The 19335-nt window shown below is 39.7% G+C and overlaps 1 protein-coding gene across 2 annotated transcripts in view; it reads left to right on the top strand.

The window, feature by feature from the left end:
* The window catches only part of CTNNA2 (catenin alpha 2), a 1134503-nt gene that overhangs the window by 1051948 nt on the left and 63220 nt on the right, over nt 1-19335 (top strand). For both annotated transcript variants that reach the window (XM_004590715.2, XM_004590714.4), the window contains exon 13: nt 18724-18875. In XM_004590715.2, the coding sequence (XP_004590772.1) occupies nt 18724-18875 (152 nt within the window). The remainder of the gene's footprint in view (nt 1-18723; nt 18876-19335) is intronic.

Genomic DNA, 19335 nt, shown 5'->3' with positions numbered 1-19335 from the left:
GATTTAGAAAGCGAGTACACACATATGTGGCCGTGATCAGAGAGAGTAGACTAGGAAGGGAAAGGGTTTTGAGAAAGATTGCCACCTTCCATCCTTGTAGTCTGTTTGTCTGTGGGGAGCAGGAGAGCGAGCATTCTGATGTTAGTGATTGTGCCTAAGGAACCAGGTCTTGGAAATAAAACCTTCTGAGCATATCACTGATAACCGTATTTCAACCTCTTACTGTATCATTTTTTTTAAATTAAGAATCTTACAACATATTAAAAATGCCCATTTCTTTATAAGCCTATTAGTTTATATCCTGATAGTAAATTTTACTTTGGAGAAAACAAAGATAGGTAGTGAGCAAGAAGGGAAAGTTACCAAGAAGAAAGGTGAGGGATGGGGAGAAGAAGCAAAAAATATCACATGGATTTTTGTTCTTCCCCATCTGTTAGGTTCTCAGCCTTATTTTATATTGTTAGAACTAAGACTCTTAAGTCATAAATTCTTAACCTCTGCAATCTCGGCACATTCATATGAGTAGTTCTTTGCTTGAAGCTGGGAAGTGGTGCTGTCATATGCATTAGCGTGCTTGGTTGCATCCCTGGCATCTTGCTCCAGTTCTTGCAGCATCCCATCCTCTCCTCCACCTCCAGCCAAGACAACCAAAGTCATCTCTGTGTGTTCTCAGACATTGGTGGGTGGAGGGAGGTTGGGTAAAATTATGTCAGCTGAGACTCACTGCCCTAAAATTAAGGAAATATTCCCAACTAAGGACAATTATTGTGGATGTAGGTTGTATGGGGAAGGCAGTAGGAGTATGTTACATACCATCTCTAAAATGACAGAATGCTCAGAAATCCTTGACTGAGCCAGATGTTGCTGCTGAAGGTATTTGCAAACCCAGGCCAGCCCTGTTTAGACTATGAATTACTACAGGGGTGGGTTGCTGTAGGGAGACTCCCACTTTGCCACCTGGCTGCCTTCCTTAAGTGGCTATGAAATTGAAAGGCATCCAAAGAGTGATTAAACTGTCTGTGGTTTATTTTCCATGAATTATTTTCCTTCCTCAGTAAAGATGGTGTTTTGCGTAAGAGTTCCTTTTGTGTTCATCTAAAGGCAAAATTAACTTTAAGGAAATAATTTTGTGGATTATTAGTATGCTAAAATTACACGGCACCATTATGTTAAACATTTCTATTTTGTAAAACTAATCCAGGCTCATGAAAACACAATAATTTGAATCTAGAGCAGGCCCATTAATTATTTACATTGCATATTTGATGGACTGACATTCAATAAAACCTGAATTACAACGAAGTGTCAACATTGGTATTATGTAAATGCTGGACCAGGCACAGTTTCAGAGCTCTTATTTATGAAGTCAGCTTGCTGCAGGAAGCGAGGGAGCAAACAGTATGTTCAATCATAGTGGTTTTAGTTACCCATGGGATAGTTCATTCTTGACTGAATGGGTTATAGGTGATGCAAGTTCATACCAATCTGAATGTGATTAAGTTGAGGGATCTTTGAACTTCGGCCAGCCAGTCATTCTTCAAGTAGACAATAGACCAAACAAGAAAAAAGAAAAGAAAAATAGGAAAAGTCCTTTTAATTGAAGGTTATCTTTGTTGACCTCTCTATCTGTAGATATTAAGGTTCCATTGATATAAACGGACATAAACTTATACTTCCATGCTCTGAAACCTGAACTCTTACAAGAACAGAGATAGTTGACATTTTGTAAGATAGTCAACTAATGTAAATCACTCTAACTCTGAGAGTATGGAGAAGTATATTTGGCACAGTACTGTGGAATGAATGCAGGTTAGAAATCAAAACTGTTCCTTCTCCCGACTAAGTATAAACCGAGTAGTTAATGATTGTGGGATTAATTTTGGAGTATGTGTATCACCTTTTCTTTGTGATGACCATGTCAGCATGGACAATCATCAACCATGAATCTTCTGTATTTACTCCCTGCTCTGTCAGGATGACTGCCCCATTACCCAGGCAAAACACATACTTGCTACTCCCACTGCTCATCCCCTGCAGTGAATTTCTCCTTTTTCTACCCCTTCTCTACACTTGCTTTGTAAACTAACTCTTTATGATCTAACTGAAGTCAAAGTGGGAGCCAGCAGACAATTCTTTTTTTCATATTATTTACATTGCATTATGTGACACGGTTTCATAGGCTCTGGGATTCCCCCCACCCCTCTCCGCACCCTACTCCCATGGTGGATTCCTCCACCTTGTTGCAGTGTTACAGTTAAAATTCAGTCAAGATTCTTTCATTGCAAGCATATACCAAGCATAGAGTCCAGCATCTTATTGTCCAGATAAATTCAGCGGTTTCTTGGGGAGACCATCTCTGGTCTGAAAGCAGAGGCCAGCAGACAATTGTAATACTCTCTCTTTTTTTTTGTTTGTTTGTTTTTAATCTATTTTATTGTATTGTTGTTGACAATCTTTACATAGTTAATTACAGTTAAAGAAAGAAAAAGAAAAAAAAAGGTTCAGGGGGATAGGGAAGTGGGTAATACTATTATGTCCATATTGTTTCCATCATGTATCTGAGGTAAAGGGGGATATTGAGGGAGAAGCCCCACCCGGTTTCCCGCCCACCCCAAGTCCCGGATGTGGGGCATGCTCTGAGATATGTGCTCGAGTGGTGTTAAAAGGTCTTCGCTTATGAATCGCTGCCAATTTTGCTCGATGAGGTCGTCCACTGATTGATATGGTCCATTATAAAGTCTCCGTTTGCCCCATATTTCGCTGCCAACATATAGCTGAGATGAATGATTGTCCTGTTCTGTCTTCTGTCTTTTCTTGGTTAGAGTTCTGAGTCCAGCAGTTCGATTGGGGAGATCTCCAAAGAAACTTTGAGGTATTCCCAGATTAGTTTCTTGTATGTTCTAGCAAGCACAGGGCCCGGCACAGTCCATCACCCCGATCAGCTGGTGGTTGCAATTGCTGGGTTGGTTCTGTTTTCGGTCCCGAGTTGCACTGGAACCAATGGGTGTTGCAGTCCAGCCGGGTTCAGCCCTTACATCAACCAGTGGGAGCTGCAGCCTAGTTGTGGCGACCCACAATAACCCCCACCAGGCCCGCCCCCTACCCTGGTTTGCCAGTAGGTGTAGCAGAAGACCAGTCTGTCCCCCATCCCATTTGGCTCTTGTACTTGTCAATGGGTATTAAAGCTTAGTTCTATCTAACCAACTCAACCATCCAGCCCTCACGGGTGTTGTTGAGTGCCTCTCTATCTAGCCATCCCAGCCCCCGTCCTAGTTTTCATGCCCTCCCACGGGAATAGTGACCCAAGAAGGGGGAACCCACTTTTTCCCTCTCAGGTCTCTCTGTCCCAGTTTATGCACTCTTTAGGTGGTTCTGTGATTTGACTCGACAGAATTAGTCCCCAGTGCCAGCTTCTGCGGCTATGCCCATACATCCCTCACCCACTCTCATTTATGCTTGCACCAGCAGGAATAATCAGCCCAGCCTGGCTTTTCCCTGGTCTAATCCACATGCAGCGCACAGGTGATGTAGCCTTGCTTAGTCTGGTCTGTCTCTATCCCAGCCCATGCTCTCCAGTGGGAGTAGCTGTCCAGCGAGGGGACCAGCCCCTTAATCCCCCTGCTGGCTCTGCCCCTCCCTTCCTGGATCTCACGTGTGCTGGTTGGATGCTGCATTCATATCCAGTACAGGCAACCACACCCTGGCATTCCATAATGTGTACTTGTTTTGTCGCGACCAAACCCGGCTCATCCCACACTCTTTTCTGGTGATCGGATTTGCCAGTGGGTGACATGAACTGATTCAGCCTGGTCTGCTCCTGACCCATGCTGAATGTGTGCCAGTGGGAAACTTTCCATGGCCTATTCTGGGCTGTTTCCTATCATGCTTCTTGCACTAACCTGCAGGGACTGTGTCCTGCCAGAGGAGTTGCCCAGGCTCCTCCATCAGAACCCCTCCCAATGGCAGATTTTGCGCATGCCAGGGGGTCCTTGAGTCAACTCTACCCAGTTCACCTCCTGTCCTAGCAGGAACAGTGGCTTTTCCTGGCTGGCTTTCACCCCATTCTAGTTCTTGTTGTTGGATGTTTCAGCCCGGCCATGGCTCGTCCATACAGCTCACGCATGGCTCAAGAGGTGATTGAGACCAAGCTTAATCAGTCCCACATCTACCCTCTGGTTCTTCATGACACCAGATGGTGTTAGGATCTGAACTGGCCTGGTGCATCCAATCCTAGAGCCTCGGGTGACTGCAACTGTTTCCTAGATAGAATGCAGCCCCCATTCCAGCACACGCACCCCTTGGTGGGAGCCTCAACCCAGTTAAGGTGTGCGCCTGCCAGTGGTTGCTCTGACTCAGCTTATCTCAGTCCCTCATTTGTCCTGGCCTCTGCCTTAGATAGTGTGACTTAGTGTCCTTGACTCAAGTAGCTACCTAAGCAGCGATTCAGACAACCAATACCCAAGAGCTCCCTGGCCGGGCGGCCAGCAGGCAGAGCCTGGCACCACATGGTGCACTGGCCGCCCTGGGGGAGGCTGAGGACTCGTTCACTGCCTTGCGGCAGTGTCTTTGGCGTGAGCCCCCAGCATTGGGTCCGACCCGGCAGGGGCACCTCCCACAGCCACCACACTGTGAGGAGCGGCACTTGTCCCCGAATCCCAAGGCCTGAAACCCTCCCAAACTCACCCTGCCACAAGATTGTAATACTCTCTTGAGTGCTCTCTTCAGCAGCACATATACTAATAGTCTCTTGATTGTCAGTATGTCCTCTGTTGTAAATAGTTGTATTCACAGCTAGACAATCATTTCAGATGCAGGTGTTCCTATACATACATACAAACTACAATGGTGTTTTCACATAATTAGTACTTAATATTTATGCACTGATTAAATTAAGGCATTGAATTCAGCTTTTTTTTTTTCCTTTAAAGTAGAAAATGTGTCCACCACAAGCCCTGTGGCCACAGCTCGGTATTTCCTAATAAAGAGATACCCTTCCCTTCCATGTTGCAAAGGGGAACTTTGATTAGCAGTTTGGGGTACGTTTCCTCCACTTGGACTGACTTCTGCTGCTTGTGATGCAAAGTGTTCTATGATTGGTTTGATCTAGGGTATCTGATCTCTGTGGCTGGATTGGGAGAAGTAGGGAAGGGTATTACTTATACAGAATACTTGTAATAGGGGAAGCTTATTGGGAAGAAAAAAATATTGTCAATAGGAAGGACTATTACTGCCTGTCATTTCTCCATAATTGACTTGGAATTTAGCATATCAAAGTAAAGAATTTCAACATGAACTGTAATGTTCAACATTGTTCAGCCTAGACATAGTAATGTATTTTAAATGTATTTTGATATAACCATTAATACTGGTGTAAAGTAGTTTATTTGCTTTTGAAAGGTCAAAATGATGAGGCTATGGAGCAAATGGCTTACTTGGTGTTGTTTCTGGTATTCATAGTGTTGGAAAATCATGAATGTGTGAGGAATGAGGTGGACCACTCAATCACTTAATAGCCTTTAGACAGTAGTATGTAGTTTATCTAAACACATTTTCTTTATGACAAATACCTACGTAATTCTAGTTATCCTAGGCATTTGGTTAAGTTTTTGTTTACATTAGTCCATTTTGAAAATAAATGTTGGATTCTGACTCTGAATACATGTAATATTTAGAACAATAATAATGCCTTTCCCCACATTCTATTTTCCCTCCCAGGGAAATGTGATGAAAGCAGATGGATTCTGCACATAACAGGGGATCTATACTACAGGGGAAATGCCACAAAATTATTAATCTGCAAGCTTACGTGTGAGTTGACACACAGCTGCCCCTTGCCTTTCTGAGGGAAGGAGAGAAACTTTTGCTCTTTAGTGTAAACAGACTCCCCACCAGGAGCGATCCTAGATTGTTAAAACCCCTGGGAACATCAGTGTAAGGCATCAGTGTAGTTTTATCCTCTTTGAAACGCAAATACCTGTCTTTGGGAGAGCTAAGGTGGAAATCTGTCTACATTATTTAACCCTCTTAGTACTACTATGGAATAATCCTGTCAATCTCGTTACCAGTCTTCATTTTTTCTCAGAGAAATTTTTCTCCTTAGTCAAGCACTGACATGAAAATATTGTCCCCATACTTAGCTTTATAATGTTGTATGGTTCAGCTACAATTCGCATGTGTCCAGTTAATTCAGCATGAGGGACTGAAGAACCACCACAGAGGACAAAACTTACCAGGAAAAATAAGATTCTATGCAATTTTAGTCTGGTAGTAAAGAGTAGAGTGGAGGTGGAATTGGCTGGGGTTGGGGAAGGGAACCTTGGAGGCCAGGTGCCATAGGTAGGTAAAATCCTATTGATGTGTTACAAATTCGGGGCAACTGGAGCCAGGCTTGTGGCACAGCAAGTTATGCTTCTGCCTGTGGTACTACCATCCCAAATGAATCCCAAATGAAGTCGCAGCTGCTCTGCTTGCAGTGCAGCTGTGGCTAAGGTTTTGGGGCATGCAACATAGGCAGCCTGTGTCCTTGGGTCCCTTCTACCTATGTAGGATACCTGAATGGAGTTCTGAGCACCTGGCTTCTGCTTGGTCAAGCCTGACTGTAGTGGTCATTTTGGAAGAGTGTCCAGCCGATGGATGCTATCCCTCTGAATCTGCTATTCTGCCTTTCAAATAGATCTTAAAAATACCCAAGGAATTTAGTGGAATAAACAACACTTTTCTAGCAGTTTTTTTTTAAGTGAGCTGAGAAGGAAAGGTTTGAATCTCTAGCATAGATTCAGAATCCAAGGACTTGCAAAGGACATTTTTCTGACGTCACCTAAGGAATTATCAGTGATGGCATCTGTGGGGGTGACACTGGGGGAACAGGACAGCCAGCATACGTTGTCTGGTGGGTCCAAGATGGTGCCCATTGACACTGGTGGCCAGGATGTAAGGCCTATACCGTGCTCAAGAGACAGTAGGAAATTCCTTGTATCCAGGTTCTCTGGAATAAGAGAGCTGCCACAAGAGTTAACAGGTGTTTGAATGGGGGAAGGAACATGCTGACAGTCACTTGTTTGGAGGCATATACTCCAGACATAGTTTTGTTAAGAAAAATGAGAAGATTTGCGTATAGCTGAGAGAATTAACATTATGAATGGGCTTAAAAGTCAGAGCAGGTCTGGTTAGTAAGAGAAAGAGAATCCCCCCAACCTCCCCCCATGACAGCTTTGTTTGGTTTGCCTTTCTGTATTTTGCCCATTATCTAACATTACTTGATTTCTTCCTAGTTCAAGTCCTCTCTCAAGTTCATTGCCTTGTTCTCTGCATCTGTCCTAGAATCTGCAACTATTGTAGAATCCAGTATTTGTCCATTTGTTGCCTATTTCAGTGCTTATAGTCTGAACTCTCTTGTCTGTATACATGGCTGGGAATTTACTGATTTTTTTTTAAATTGAATTTTAACCCATTGAGAGCTGAAACTGCCTCTCATTTCTTCCAGGCTTGATTAAAGTTCAAAAATGTTTATTCAACTGTAAGAAAAATAGCATAATGCTTTATTTGAGAGTGTTGTACTCCTTTTAAAAAATTACATACTTAATGATCAAGATCAGAATCTTTTAAATTATGTGTAATAAGTTCTTAGCAAGTGCTTTACTACATCTTAATGCAACCTAAGTATTTAAACCTCACTGATGGCAAATTAAACTGTATTTATCAAGCTAGCATTTGACAAACACTAAGCTAAATAAGGCATAATGCTCAGTTCTTTATTCATTCCTTAAATTTCAGAATTAAATATGCCATCCTTCCCTCTTAAGTTTTAAACCATTTGCGATTATTTTAGAAATGCTTATTTTAAAACATAAGAAAACTTTCCAAGCAAGCAGTTTCTTTCCTTGGGGAATGGAATTTGTGTCTAGACAGGAGCAGATGGATGCTCCTTGATTCTCTTAGGGTACTTGTCGGGAATGGAATTCAGACTCGTTGTTGTTTTTTTCCCCTTCTTCTAGGCAGTCCCTTTTCATCTTTTATCAAACAATTCAGCTCATGGGTTATGTATCGCCTTCTGGAGCTTGAATTTTATTTTGATGTTTGAAATGTACGTTGCAATTTTCCAAACCTGAATTTATGAAAATGGCAGCCTTTAGGAACTCCCACAGAGAGAACAGATGAGTGGCTCTGTCTACAAAAGCCTAAAGGATTCTTGCACAGTTAGGGGAGAATTAGGAGTAACCAAGACGGGATGGTGCTGTTCGGAGGGGTGGAAACAGTTGATCAATACTTCCTGTGGTGGAAGCTAGATGCCTTCTGCCTTTGAATCTGAATTCCAGTGCTCCACATTCCCTAGCCTGATGAAATATGACCAACAGAATAGAGTAAAAGTCAGTATATCCTGGGTCTAGACAGAGGATGATTTAAACTTAAAGTATCTGTTTTATTGCTGTAGTGCATCAACCACATGTTCACAAACCATTTGAAGATACTTTACTCAGGATTTAAATTCAATAAACTGACATAAATTAAAAACTTAAGGTGCTGTAAGTTTGAGACAGAAGGGAAATAGTTTCATGAGAATATTGCATTGAAAGGCTTATTGGAACAAGTGTTTAGCTTGAGCTAGGCAAACTGGGTTTGATTTTTTTTTTCCCCCAAACTCCTGCTTTTGGTATAGTCCTTACTCAGTGAGCTGGTAAGGTCATAAGGAAATACAACATTTAATATTGACCTTCTTTTCAATCAAGATAAAAAGTTCTAGGAGTGGGTAATTCAAATCACGCCCTAAGGATAGATTTCATGTTAAAAATGCAGCATTGTCACAAGGACAATGTTGTCCTGCTAAAAAGAGAAGAACGTAAAACTGGGGAAATGGAATTTTCAAGGTAGATTGTGTCAACTTCCCCAGTTGTCTCAGATTCATCACCAATTGTTTTGCTCTTCTCAGAAATTTATCTCCCACAAGTTCCACTTGTTTGGTGTGGTGAATCATGTAGTTGTATCTCCAGTTCTGTCCAAAGGAGAATAGGTGATCTTGCCTGGCATAAATAATGGAAAAGGTGTGTAGATCGACAGATAAAGTTACAGTGTGAATATAACCACAAGGACAACTTAATATGAATCTTTCATTTGGCAGGTACCATGGCAAGTATCTTACATGTATCTTGCATTTTTGTAAGTGCAGTGAGAGAGGAAGTGTCTGTATCTTACATGTTACTCTATTCCCCAAGTTTATAGCATGGACTAGATTTGTATATAAAATTTAGTATAGTTGTTCCCCACTGTCCACAGCAGTTTCATTCCAGAAACCACACGTACACAAAATCTGTAGGTGCTCAAGTTCTTATAACATGGCATATTATTTGCATATAACCTATGCCAGGTGTCTTTTATATTTTAATATCCTTCTAAACTCTTATAAATCCCAATATAATGTAAATGCTGTTTCAGTAGTTGTTACACTGTCATGGGATAAAGAGAAAGAACAACTCTTACGAGTTGACTGCTAATAGATACTTTTCCCTCTGAGTGGTTTTGATAGCTGAATGCACAGATGCAGCATCCAGAGGCACAAATGGCTATGTGGAATACATTTGAAGTATTTCTAAGCTTTATGTAAACCTTAAATGGTTTACCATGCTAATCTTATCCGTGCTTATCCAGTCTTCTGCTGATGGGCATTTCGGTTGCTTCCATGCTTTTGCAATTACTGATTGTGCTGCTATGAACATGCTAACATTAAGTAAACTGAGGCTGAAATTGGTTAAATAAGTTGTGTAACATCAAATATCAAGATTCAGTTACATGTCTGGATAGAACCAAGAATTCTTTATTTTTAAGATTTACTTTTATTTTTTATTATGGGAAAGTCAGATTTAGGCAGAGAAGGAGAGACAAAGAGCTTACATCTGTTGGTTCACTCCCCAAGTGGCTACAATGGCTAGAGCTGAGCAGATCTGATGCTAGGAGCTTCTTTGGGACTCCAATGCAAGTGCAAGGGTGCCATGGCTTTGGGCTATCCTCTACTGCTTTCCCAGGCCACAAGCAGGGATTTGGATTGAAAGTGAATCAGCTGGGACACAAAACAGTACCCAAATGGTTGCCCGGGCAATCAAGGCAAGGGCTTTAACCACTAGGCTACTGTGCCCTGGAACCAATAATTCTAACAGAAACTTAGACCAAGCATTGCTGCCATAAGTTTGCAGGATGTTTTATGTGCTCTATAGGTCAACTGTACCTTTTTTTTCACCTATGCTATAGCATACCATATTGATTACCTACTAATTTATTTAACTTACTTAAGAGGCAAGGGAAAGAGAAACAAAGCAGAGTTGTTGTGATGTTTAACTAAATCACTGCCACCACCAAGTCTAGGTCAGACCAACACTGCGAGCAGGAATTTCAATTCAGGTATTCCACATTGGTAGTAGAGATCAGAAAGCTGAAGGAGAGCAGGTTAGAAACAGAATGCAGTGCTCTGATCTGGAGTGTGGGAATCTCAAGCAGAGTCCTAACTGCTAGACCAACTTTGTTATTTATTTCCGTGTAACACATAACCCTAAAATTTAGCACTTTAATCTTATGTCTATTATATCATAGTTAAGGCAGACCGAGAAATTTAGAATAGTTTGGTTAGTGCTGCTACCTCAAATTTCTCACAAGGCTGCCTTCAAGGTGTTGGGCAGTACTGTGAAGAAAACATTCCCAAGTTTGCGCATATTGTCTTAGTGCCTTTTTTCTTCTTTGGCCAGAATCCTCTCTCTGCTTCTTGCTATGTGAACTTTACTGTATAGTGTTTCACAATCTGGCAACAGGCCCTCATAAGAATAAACAACCAAAACATTTACCTAGGGGCAGGCAATGGGGACTGCAGGTAACAATAGCTTGGGACACCTCCGTTCCATCAGGGGACTGTATGGTTTTGGTTGCAACTTCATTTTTTTTTTTTTTTTGATACAGATTCCTGCTAGTGAGCCTCAAAACAACAACAACAACAACAAAACAAACAAACAAACAAAAACAAAGAGCAGATGTTAGCTGAAGTATTTCAGTTCATGCAAACCATGTAGAAATCCCAGATGGATGGCATTGGACGGCCCAATCCCAGCTCTGGCTGTTGCTGACAGGGAATTGAATTGGAAGTTGAGAGATCTTTTTGTTTCTTGCATCTGTGACACTTTGCCTTTCATGTAAATCTTAGATAGGGCAAAAAGAAACAAAGAGACCAGAAACATTTGTGACCTAATCTCCAAAGGTATAATTGATGTACATTGCCACATTCTGTTAGAATGGAGTCATTCTTTACACTCTAGTATTCAGGGTAAGGGGATTATACAAAAGCATGGATACTAAGGGAGCAATCATTAGGGGCCCTCTTGGAAGCTGTCTACCACACATCATTAAATGCACATGGGAGATGCAAGGGTAGTGAAAGCATAACTGATATGAAACATCAGGATATTTGGGCATAACTAGTAGCAAGGACTACAGAGTGACATTCTCAGCTTCTGGAACAATGACCCTGTTGCCTTCTTCAATGACTTCTAAAGCACAGAAGACCATTTGAGTCCAGATGGGACGATGTACTGTTTGGTCAGAAGACAGAACTACAGAGCTGGATAGTGAGGCAAGAAAATGAGATTCACTCAAGGTGATGGGAGAAGTGTGTTGAGATTTAAGAGTAAGACATAGCTGAAGAACTATACAAATAACTTCCAATGGGTATATAATGTAAGGAATATAATGTGTATATCAGGGAGGAAATTAATAACCTTAGAAAAAGTTCTATTTAATTTTAGATTGCAAATTAGTTCTAGAAGAACAAGAAAATTTATGTAGGTGATGTTGATGAAATGGTTCACTAAGATTAGGGTGTGTTATGTGTAAAATTAGGACCAGAAGTGAAAGGTACAGATGATGTAGGAACTCCTAGCCAAGAGCTTCATTATATCTTGCAGAGAAGATACACCTACATCTGTCAATAGCATATATGGCTCTATAAATTTATTATAGAAATTTAAGTGGCTATTCTATTCATGAGGCCGGCTTACATGTCTAGTTCATTGTCACTTGCCTAGGAGTTGAAGCCTCTGTCATGGATCCCTACAAAGATTGCCAAACTTGATGTTTTAAAAGGTCCTGATGGGGCCTGGTGGCGTGGCCTAGTAGTGGCTAAAGTCCTTGCTTGAATGCTCCAGGATCCTATATGGGCACTGGTTCTAATCCCGGCAGCTCCACTTCCCATCCAGCTCCCTGCTTGTGGCCTGGGAAAGCAGTCGAGGATGGCCCAATGCTTTGGGACCCTGCACCCGCGTGGGAGACCCAGAAGAGGTTCCTGGTTCCCGGCTTCGGATCAACACAGCACTGGCCATTTCGGTCACTTGGGGAGTGAATCATCGGATGGAAGATCTTCCTCTCTGTCTCTCCTCCTCTCTGTATAACTGATTTTGTAATAAAAATAAATAAATCTTTTTAAAAAAGGTCCCGATGAGGGCTTGGGAGAGACCCCTGAAGGTCGGCTGGTAACCTATTTCATAATCATGAAGTTCTGTTCTAAAATCATCAAACTAATATAAACGATGGTCATCTTTGATTTGTTTTCTATGCTTCTTGAGCAAAGGGTGCCATGTGAGTCACCTCCTTCTGCACTGACAGTGACTTGGGATGGCAGACTCAGACTCCCAAGTACCGATTATGCCTCATGGATGTGCTGAGGTATAAAGGCACACATGTGCTCTGTAAATGTCAGTGTTTTGTTGGTGTGATTTAGGTCCTGTATGGTTTTAGCCATACTCTGCTTTAACTCTCCATCATCTCGCTACTGTATGTATGTAGTTGACAGCCATCCGAGTAAATTTTAGTAATGTCTGGCAGATGCCATTTTGAGGAATAATACTTCTTCTGTAGAAATAACCTCAAACTACCCTTTTCTGACTTAGGAGGTAGTGGGATTGCTTAACTCAATACAGTGTAGCTCTGGTTATTCTGATAACACTTCATTCTTAATTTCAGCTGTTTAGATGGAATTCGATTAGGGCTGGAGTTGAGGAGTCTTGGGTGTGTTTTATACTCAGTGTTGCACTAGAATAAACTACAGTACCATCAATATCCTGATGCTTCATTGTGTTTTGAGGGGTATTCAAATGTTCCCATTCTTTTTCTATTTTATATTAACACTTACTAAACTTACTCTCTACAACAAGAGTTTAGTGTATTTTTTTACATCGTAAGTGCAAAAATACATTGAGTGTGTTTGCTGATGTACCACCACATAGGGGATCCCTATGCACACAGCTGTCTTTAGACTTAACGAACTGTTATGAAAGTCTGAATCCTTCTTTACTCAGTGTTGACACTCCTAACAAAGAAGAGTTCTGATAGTATTCTGAGTTGAGGTTTCTGAAAAGTCTCTGGAGACCAAACACAGACGGCCCACTAATAACTGAGCCAATGACTCATAGATCTCTTTAATGAAATTGATAAACTAGTATAGACTCATGGTCAAAAACAAGATCAGTATGACTAAATTAATGCCACTCATCTGTCCCTAAAGTGCGAGATGACAAATTAGTTATTATTTTCATTGCACTCTTTTATTTTCTATCCCTCTATTTCTGAGTCGGTCATTGTACAGCAAAACTTTAGAGATGGTTTCATTTGATAAATAATTTTATGCAGACATGTGAACAAACTATCTTCACAGAGTTGTCTAAGCACTTTAATGTTGAGTTCATGATTAGGATGCTGTAAAGTTAGAGAAATGCATACCTTGGGGGATCTGGAATTAAAACTGGCTTCACAATTCTTGGCGGAATTAACTCTAAAATGGAAATTGGAGAGTGAGGAGGAATTGACCTCAGCCAAAGAAAGAGTAGGTTTTAGTGTGGAAGAACAAATTAATCATTAAGATATTGGTATGATTTGGTATGTCTTCACATTATTTGCAGATGGAAGTAATTCAGTATAGCTGGAAAATCTAGGTAAGTATAAATATTGGTGATGAAACAGAGAAGGGCCAAGAAAAGGAATATAGGCCAATATTAGATATTTGTGTTTATATTTTGATAAAGATATTCTGCGGTTTTTTCAGCAGGAGACTGAATAATTCAAATGTTTAAAGCAGGTGCGTTCATGAAGCACTGATCAGAGACTGGCTGACTGGCTGTTCATCTGTTCTGATTCTGATAACCTTGGATTCTTCGTTCTTAAAATTGTCAGTAGTCCTATTTGCACTCAGCAAAACTTTTCATTTAACTAACTTAGCCTGTGCTCTGAAACTTCACTTCTGAAGTCTCTCAAGAGGAGTCATTCAGAACTTGCTCACCTCTAGCTTAGGATCTTGATCCACACTGGAATGATGTGACCTTGATTTTTATATGCGTACTTAACTCTGATTTCATTACTCCTGGAATATCATCATTTTGTGACCTCGCATGCACTCTGCGTTCAAAAGTCTTTCTGGAATTTATAAGTTTAGCAAAAATTTGAAAAGCTTTAAGGATATTAGGCTATTAAGACAAATTCAGAATTTTTGGTAAATATCAGTAATGTGCCTATACTGTTGATGTCATTCAGAAAGTAGAAAGTAGCTTCTATTTATATTGTCCTATATTAGAAATTCTGCTAATAAGCAATGTGCGGATCACAAATGCAATGCTATATTTTGTCCTAATTAGTAAGAAGCAACAGCAACATATTTGAAAGAAGTTGAGGCTTCTTCTAACTTGGTATTACTTTTGTGGTATCTAATTTTTCAGGTACTACCAAGCTGTTACAAGAATTTATGGTTAACATATCTTTGTCAAAAAGGACCATTCTATAAAGTTTTGATTCTTTTTTTAGCTGAACCAGGAAAGTCTAATATATAGAAAACCAAAGTATATTGGTTACAGAGCAGTAGCAGTCAACCAAATCCTGACTAAGTAAGTCGTTATGAGCATGTCATAGAGAAAGATGTTATCAACAGTCAGATCCAGAAAAAACATTTTCTTGTTGTAAGCAAATTAGATGTCTTGTCTGATCTATTAAGTATAATTGAGAATTCAAGTTCTAGGCTTACTGCCTTGAGTATAATAAAGTGATGTAAATATTAGTTGCAATTTTGGACTGAGACAGCATTTGATAAGGAAAGGAAAGGCTTCTAGCGTAAGTTCAATCTTCAGTTTTGCTTGCATTCAAGGACTAATATATTTCTGACCAAATGTGTTTTTACGTCTTCTAACAATGCCAACTGAGTAACCCTCATTGTTCACCTAAGGCCCTCAGTTTTTTTCTTTATATTTGAAAGGCAGATTTTACAGAGAAGGAGAGACGGTGAGAGATATCTTCCTGTTCCACTTGCTGGTTCACTCCCAAAATGGCTATAATAGCCATAACTGAGTCAGTCCGAAGCTGAGTTTTTTCCAGGTCTACCCACACGGGTGCAGGGGCCCCGATGATTTGGGTTATCCTCTGCTGCTTCCCCAAACCACTGGTAGCAAGCTGGATGGGAAATGAAACATCCAGGACTTGAATTGGTTCCCATATCTGATATCAGTGCTTGCAGGTGGAGGATTAGCTTGCTATGCCACTGCTGGACCAGGCCCTCAATTTTAATGTCACTGGGCCTCTTCATTTAAATAGAGAGGTATCCTAACTACTGAACAAAATTAGTTTCTTTTATGTTATATCATATGGGCCATATGATATAACAGATTTTTTTTTCTTTCAATACTTTGTTCTATAAGGAGAAGTACAACCTTAAAAATATTTTATTGATCTTTTTACAAATACTCGAATTATTAAAAGATTCAAAGGTATGAAAATATTAGAGACTGGTACAATAAATGTATCTTACAGGCAACCATTGTACTTCAGAACCTATAACATGTATCGTGTGTATATGTTTAAATTATGCACATTACTTGGTTATTGATTTTTTCCACATATCACAAGGGATAATCTGTTGTCAGTTTCCTTTTCCTGCTCATAATTTGGTCCCAGGACTTAACATACTTTTGTATCTCTGATTCACAAACGTAACTACCTTGAACCACCCAGTTTAATGCCTGTGGATCTAGAGCAAACATTTCACAGTGGTTGCACTGAGTTACAAGATTCAAAATAGGAATCAAGTACTGGAAGCTAACATAGCTCCCTAAGAGCAGTTTTTTTCATTCCCAGGCTGTCTATAATTCTAACTCTCAAGATATACAGCCTAACAAGAAACAACTGTGCCTCGGAGTATACTTGTGACTCCCATGTAAAAACTACTAATCCTTCCTTATCAGCATCTCTTGGAATGAATACTTTACTTTGACTTCAAGAAGTTGCTTATGATTAGAAAGCTTCACTTTCCTGTATTTTCTCAAAGTGCTCATCATAATTTTGTGAATCCATTTGCATTCTTTTCTGCAATAGATGGATTCCATTTTGTCTACATGCTCAGTAAGGTAAATTTAATTTTGCTTTAGTTTGCCTATCCTAATGGTTATGGAGTAATATCTCATGATCTACATTAATTTCAAATTATTATTGAAGTTGGGCGTCTTATTGTGTATTTCTAATATGAACTTTTCTTTTGGTGGATTGAATGTTAATCTGTCAGTTTGTGTAGATATAGGAGTACTAATCTTTTATCAATGCAGTAAGAATGAATGCCTTTTGCATTTCAGTGTTATCATAGAAAAAATTTTACCATCACTGGTAACAATTTAGCTGTCCCACAGAATAGAATTAATATAATTTAAAAATTCAGTTTCAGAAAAAGTAGAAGAGTTATAATTTAAGAAAGATTTTTCTCCAAATACCAGATACAAACAAAAATATTTTAATGTTTAAGAGAATCAGTTTCAATGATCTGTGTTGTTCATTCATTAAAAAGTTTATTCCCAATATAGGCAAACAATGAAATGCCCAGTGTTTAGTGCACTGTTTAGAGATACAAGTTTTTAAATTACATTTTAATTGAAACATAATCGGGTATTTATGGAGCCCTGTGTAATGTTTTGATACATACGTACATTGTTTGAAAATCAACTCAGGATTATCAACTTATCCATCATGTATATTTTGATTTATTTTTGCACCAATTTGGGTTAGGTTTTCCTAAATCCTTTTCATCTACTTATAGTTCAAAAACCCAAATGATTAATTCTGATCATAGCAACAATCATGGTCATTGACTCCCTGTCTTATTCCATTTTCTTTTGCCAATCACACAGTTGTCGCGGGCTGGGCAAATTTTAGAGAAGTTCTGGAGGATCCAGGTTGGTAGGTCACAGCTGATGATGGCTTAGAGCGTCCCTAGCAGGAGACACGGAGTGCACTTGTGTGTGGGTCTGTCCTCCAGTGTCTCTGTTCCATTTTCAGGGATGTTCACCTCGACCTGCTGATATCCTCTAGTCCGAGCCTCTTAGAGGGTGCACTTCTAAACACCAGCAACAGATTACGTTTCCATTGTCTTAACAGTTATTGGAGATTAAACTCCAATAGGGCACAAACTGCTTTCAAATCATAGCATTCCCCTAAAGATACAAATAAACCCAGCATGTCTGTTTTGGTTTGATAATGTGTATTGAAAGAATGATTTTTTAAAGCATTCTTCTTTCTTCTTTTCTTTTTAAATAATGTTTGACAATTCCTCAAATTTTAATGGAATGTTTTATTTTGAATACTCTGACCCTAGAGAGTAAAGTAATACCGAAAAGCAATATAGGAAAATTTCTCACACCACAGGTTTAAATGCAACTGACAGTATCCACAATGGAGAAAAATGAGTACAAGGACAAGTTAGGCATGAAATTTAGAAATGGAAATAGATCAGTCATGCTTCTGTTTCATTGTCTTGGTAGAGAAGAGTTGTGTTTTTGGCTTTTATTTGTGACATGAATTGTTGCAAGATAGCAAGTGAGAAAATTGAATTGCGGTTCTTGAGAATCAGTGAATCAGCAGGTTTTAAGTGGTCAGTAGAAGCAATTGAGACATTCGATGGGTTTACTTTACACAGCTCTCTAGGGAGTGTGTAGATGTCTCTGTGAATAAGAGATTTCAGCATTTTAGAAACTCAAATCTTTCTAAAATCAAAGTGATGCTGATAAAATGGAACAGTTTAGCACTGAGCTCACTAGTACTCCGTAACTCTGGTTCTTCGTGCTATCTTTTCCAGAATTTCCCCTCTTTAACAGCATCCTACCACAACCTTCCTGTGTTCCTGATCCCTTATCTTAGGTCTCTTATACCAACACTATTAGAATGGATTGGATTATTTCATTTATGTTTATTATGAATTCATGTGGATTAAGCTCTGCTCTCACCAACTATGCCTGTAACTTTTGATACAAAATTTTTGTTTATGCCTTCTAAGATGCTAAGTCCACTCAATATTTTGTATGCATGATACCACTGAAACTTGAGGCAGGATTTCACTGTATTTTATGGACCAAAAAATATGCTTAGGAGAATTAAGAAAATTTAACCGAAGTGAAATTAAATTCCATCACATGAAATCTATATTTATAAAATACACAAAACAATCTTGGGAAGTTTCAGAAAAACCATTACTGTACAAGTAAGTTTTTTTGATGTAAGTGTGTAGAGACTACCAAATTGGAAACATTGCAAACTGGAAAGTTGAGCATGCTGCTCCAGTGAAATTTTGCATATTCCTATGGCTTGCCTCATTGTCCAATGGCTAGAATGAGAGATAATGGAGAAAATATTACCTAATCTACTACTTTGTCTCTCTCTCTCTTTTTTTTAACTCAGTGATGCCACGCTTTGCTGAACAAGTTGAGGTTGCCATTGAAGCCCTGAGTGCTAATGTCCCTCAGCCTTTTGAAGAGAATGAGTTCATCGATGCCTCTCGCCTGGTGTATGACGGCGTACGGGACATCAGAAAGGCTGTGCTGATGATCAGGGTATGTGGGGATTGGAGCTCAGAACTGATCGCAACTTCTAGTTGGGACACCAAGGAGTTAGTTGTCGTTTTTCATTTGTTTTTTAATGACCCAGTTTAACTTGGCAACCTGTTTGACTCAGACAAACTTGACTTTTTATTTATAAGGGGTGAATGATCCAGCAATCTCGGGGTAGCACTGACTATCCAGAAGTGTGACGCTCTGGCTAAGGTGTATATGTGTCGTTTTCTAAGTTCCACAGTTAGTTAAGGGTAGCCCTTAATGTTTTCCAATATGAACCTCTTGTTCAATATCGTTTTTCCATCTGGATTGGAAAATCAAGGACTGTAAAGAAATGTAATTGCTTAGTTTAGTAGTGCTTACACTAAGAAATAGAAAAATAATGAAAACACAAGGAAAGGAACCTCAAAGTGCATGGAACATACCTTAAAAGGTAACTTCATTTAGGGATAAATCGAAG

The sequence above is a fragment of the Ochotona princeps genome, chromosome 8 (genome assembly GCF_030435755.1).
Source record: "Ochotona princeps isolate mOchPri1 chromosome 8, mOchPri1.hap1, whole genome shotgun sequence".
NCBI classification, from domain to species: domain Eukaryota; kingdom Metazoa; phylum Chordata; class Mammalia; order Lagomorpha; family Ochotonidae; genus Ochotona; species Ochotona princeps.
Note: the sequence above shows the minus strand (reverse complement) of the source record. Positions and strands in the feature narration are given on the sequence as shown.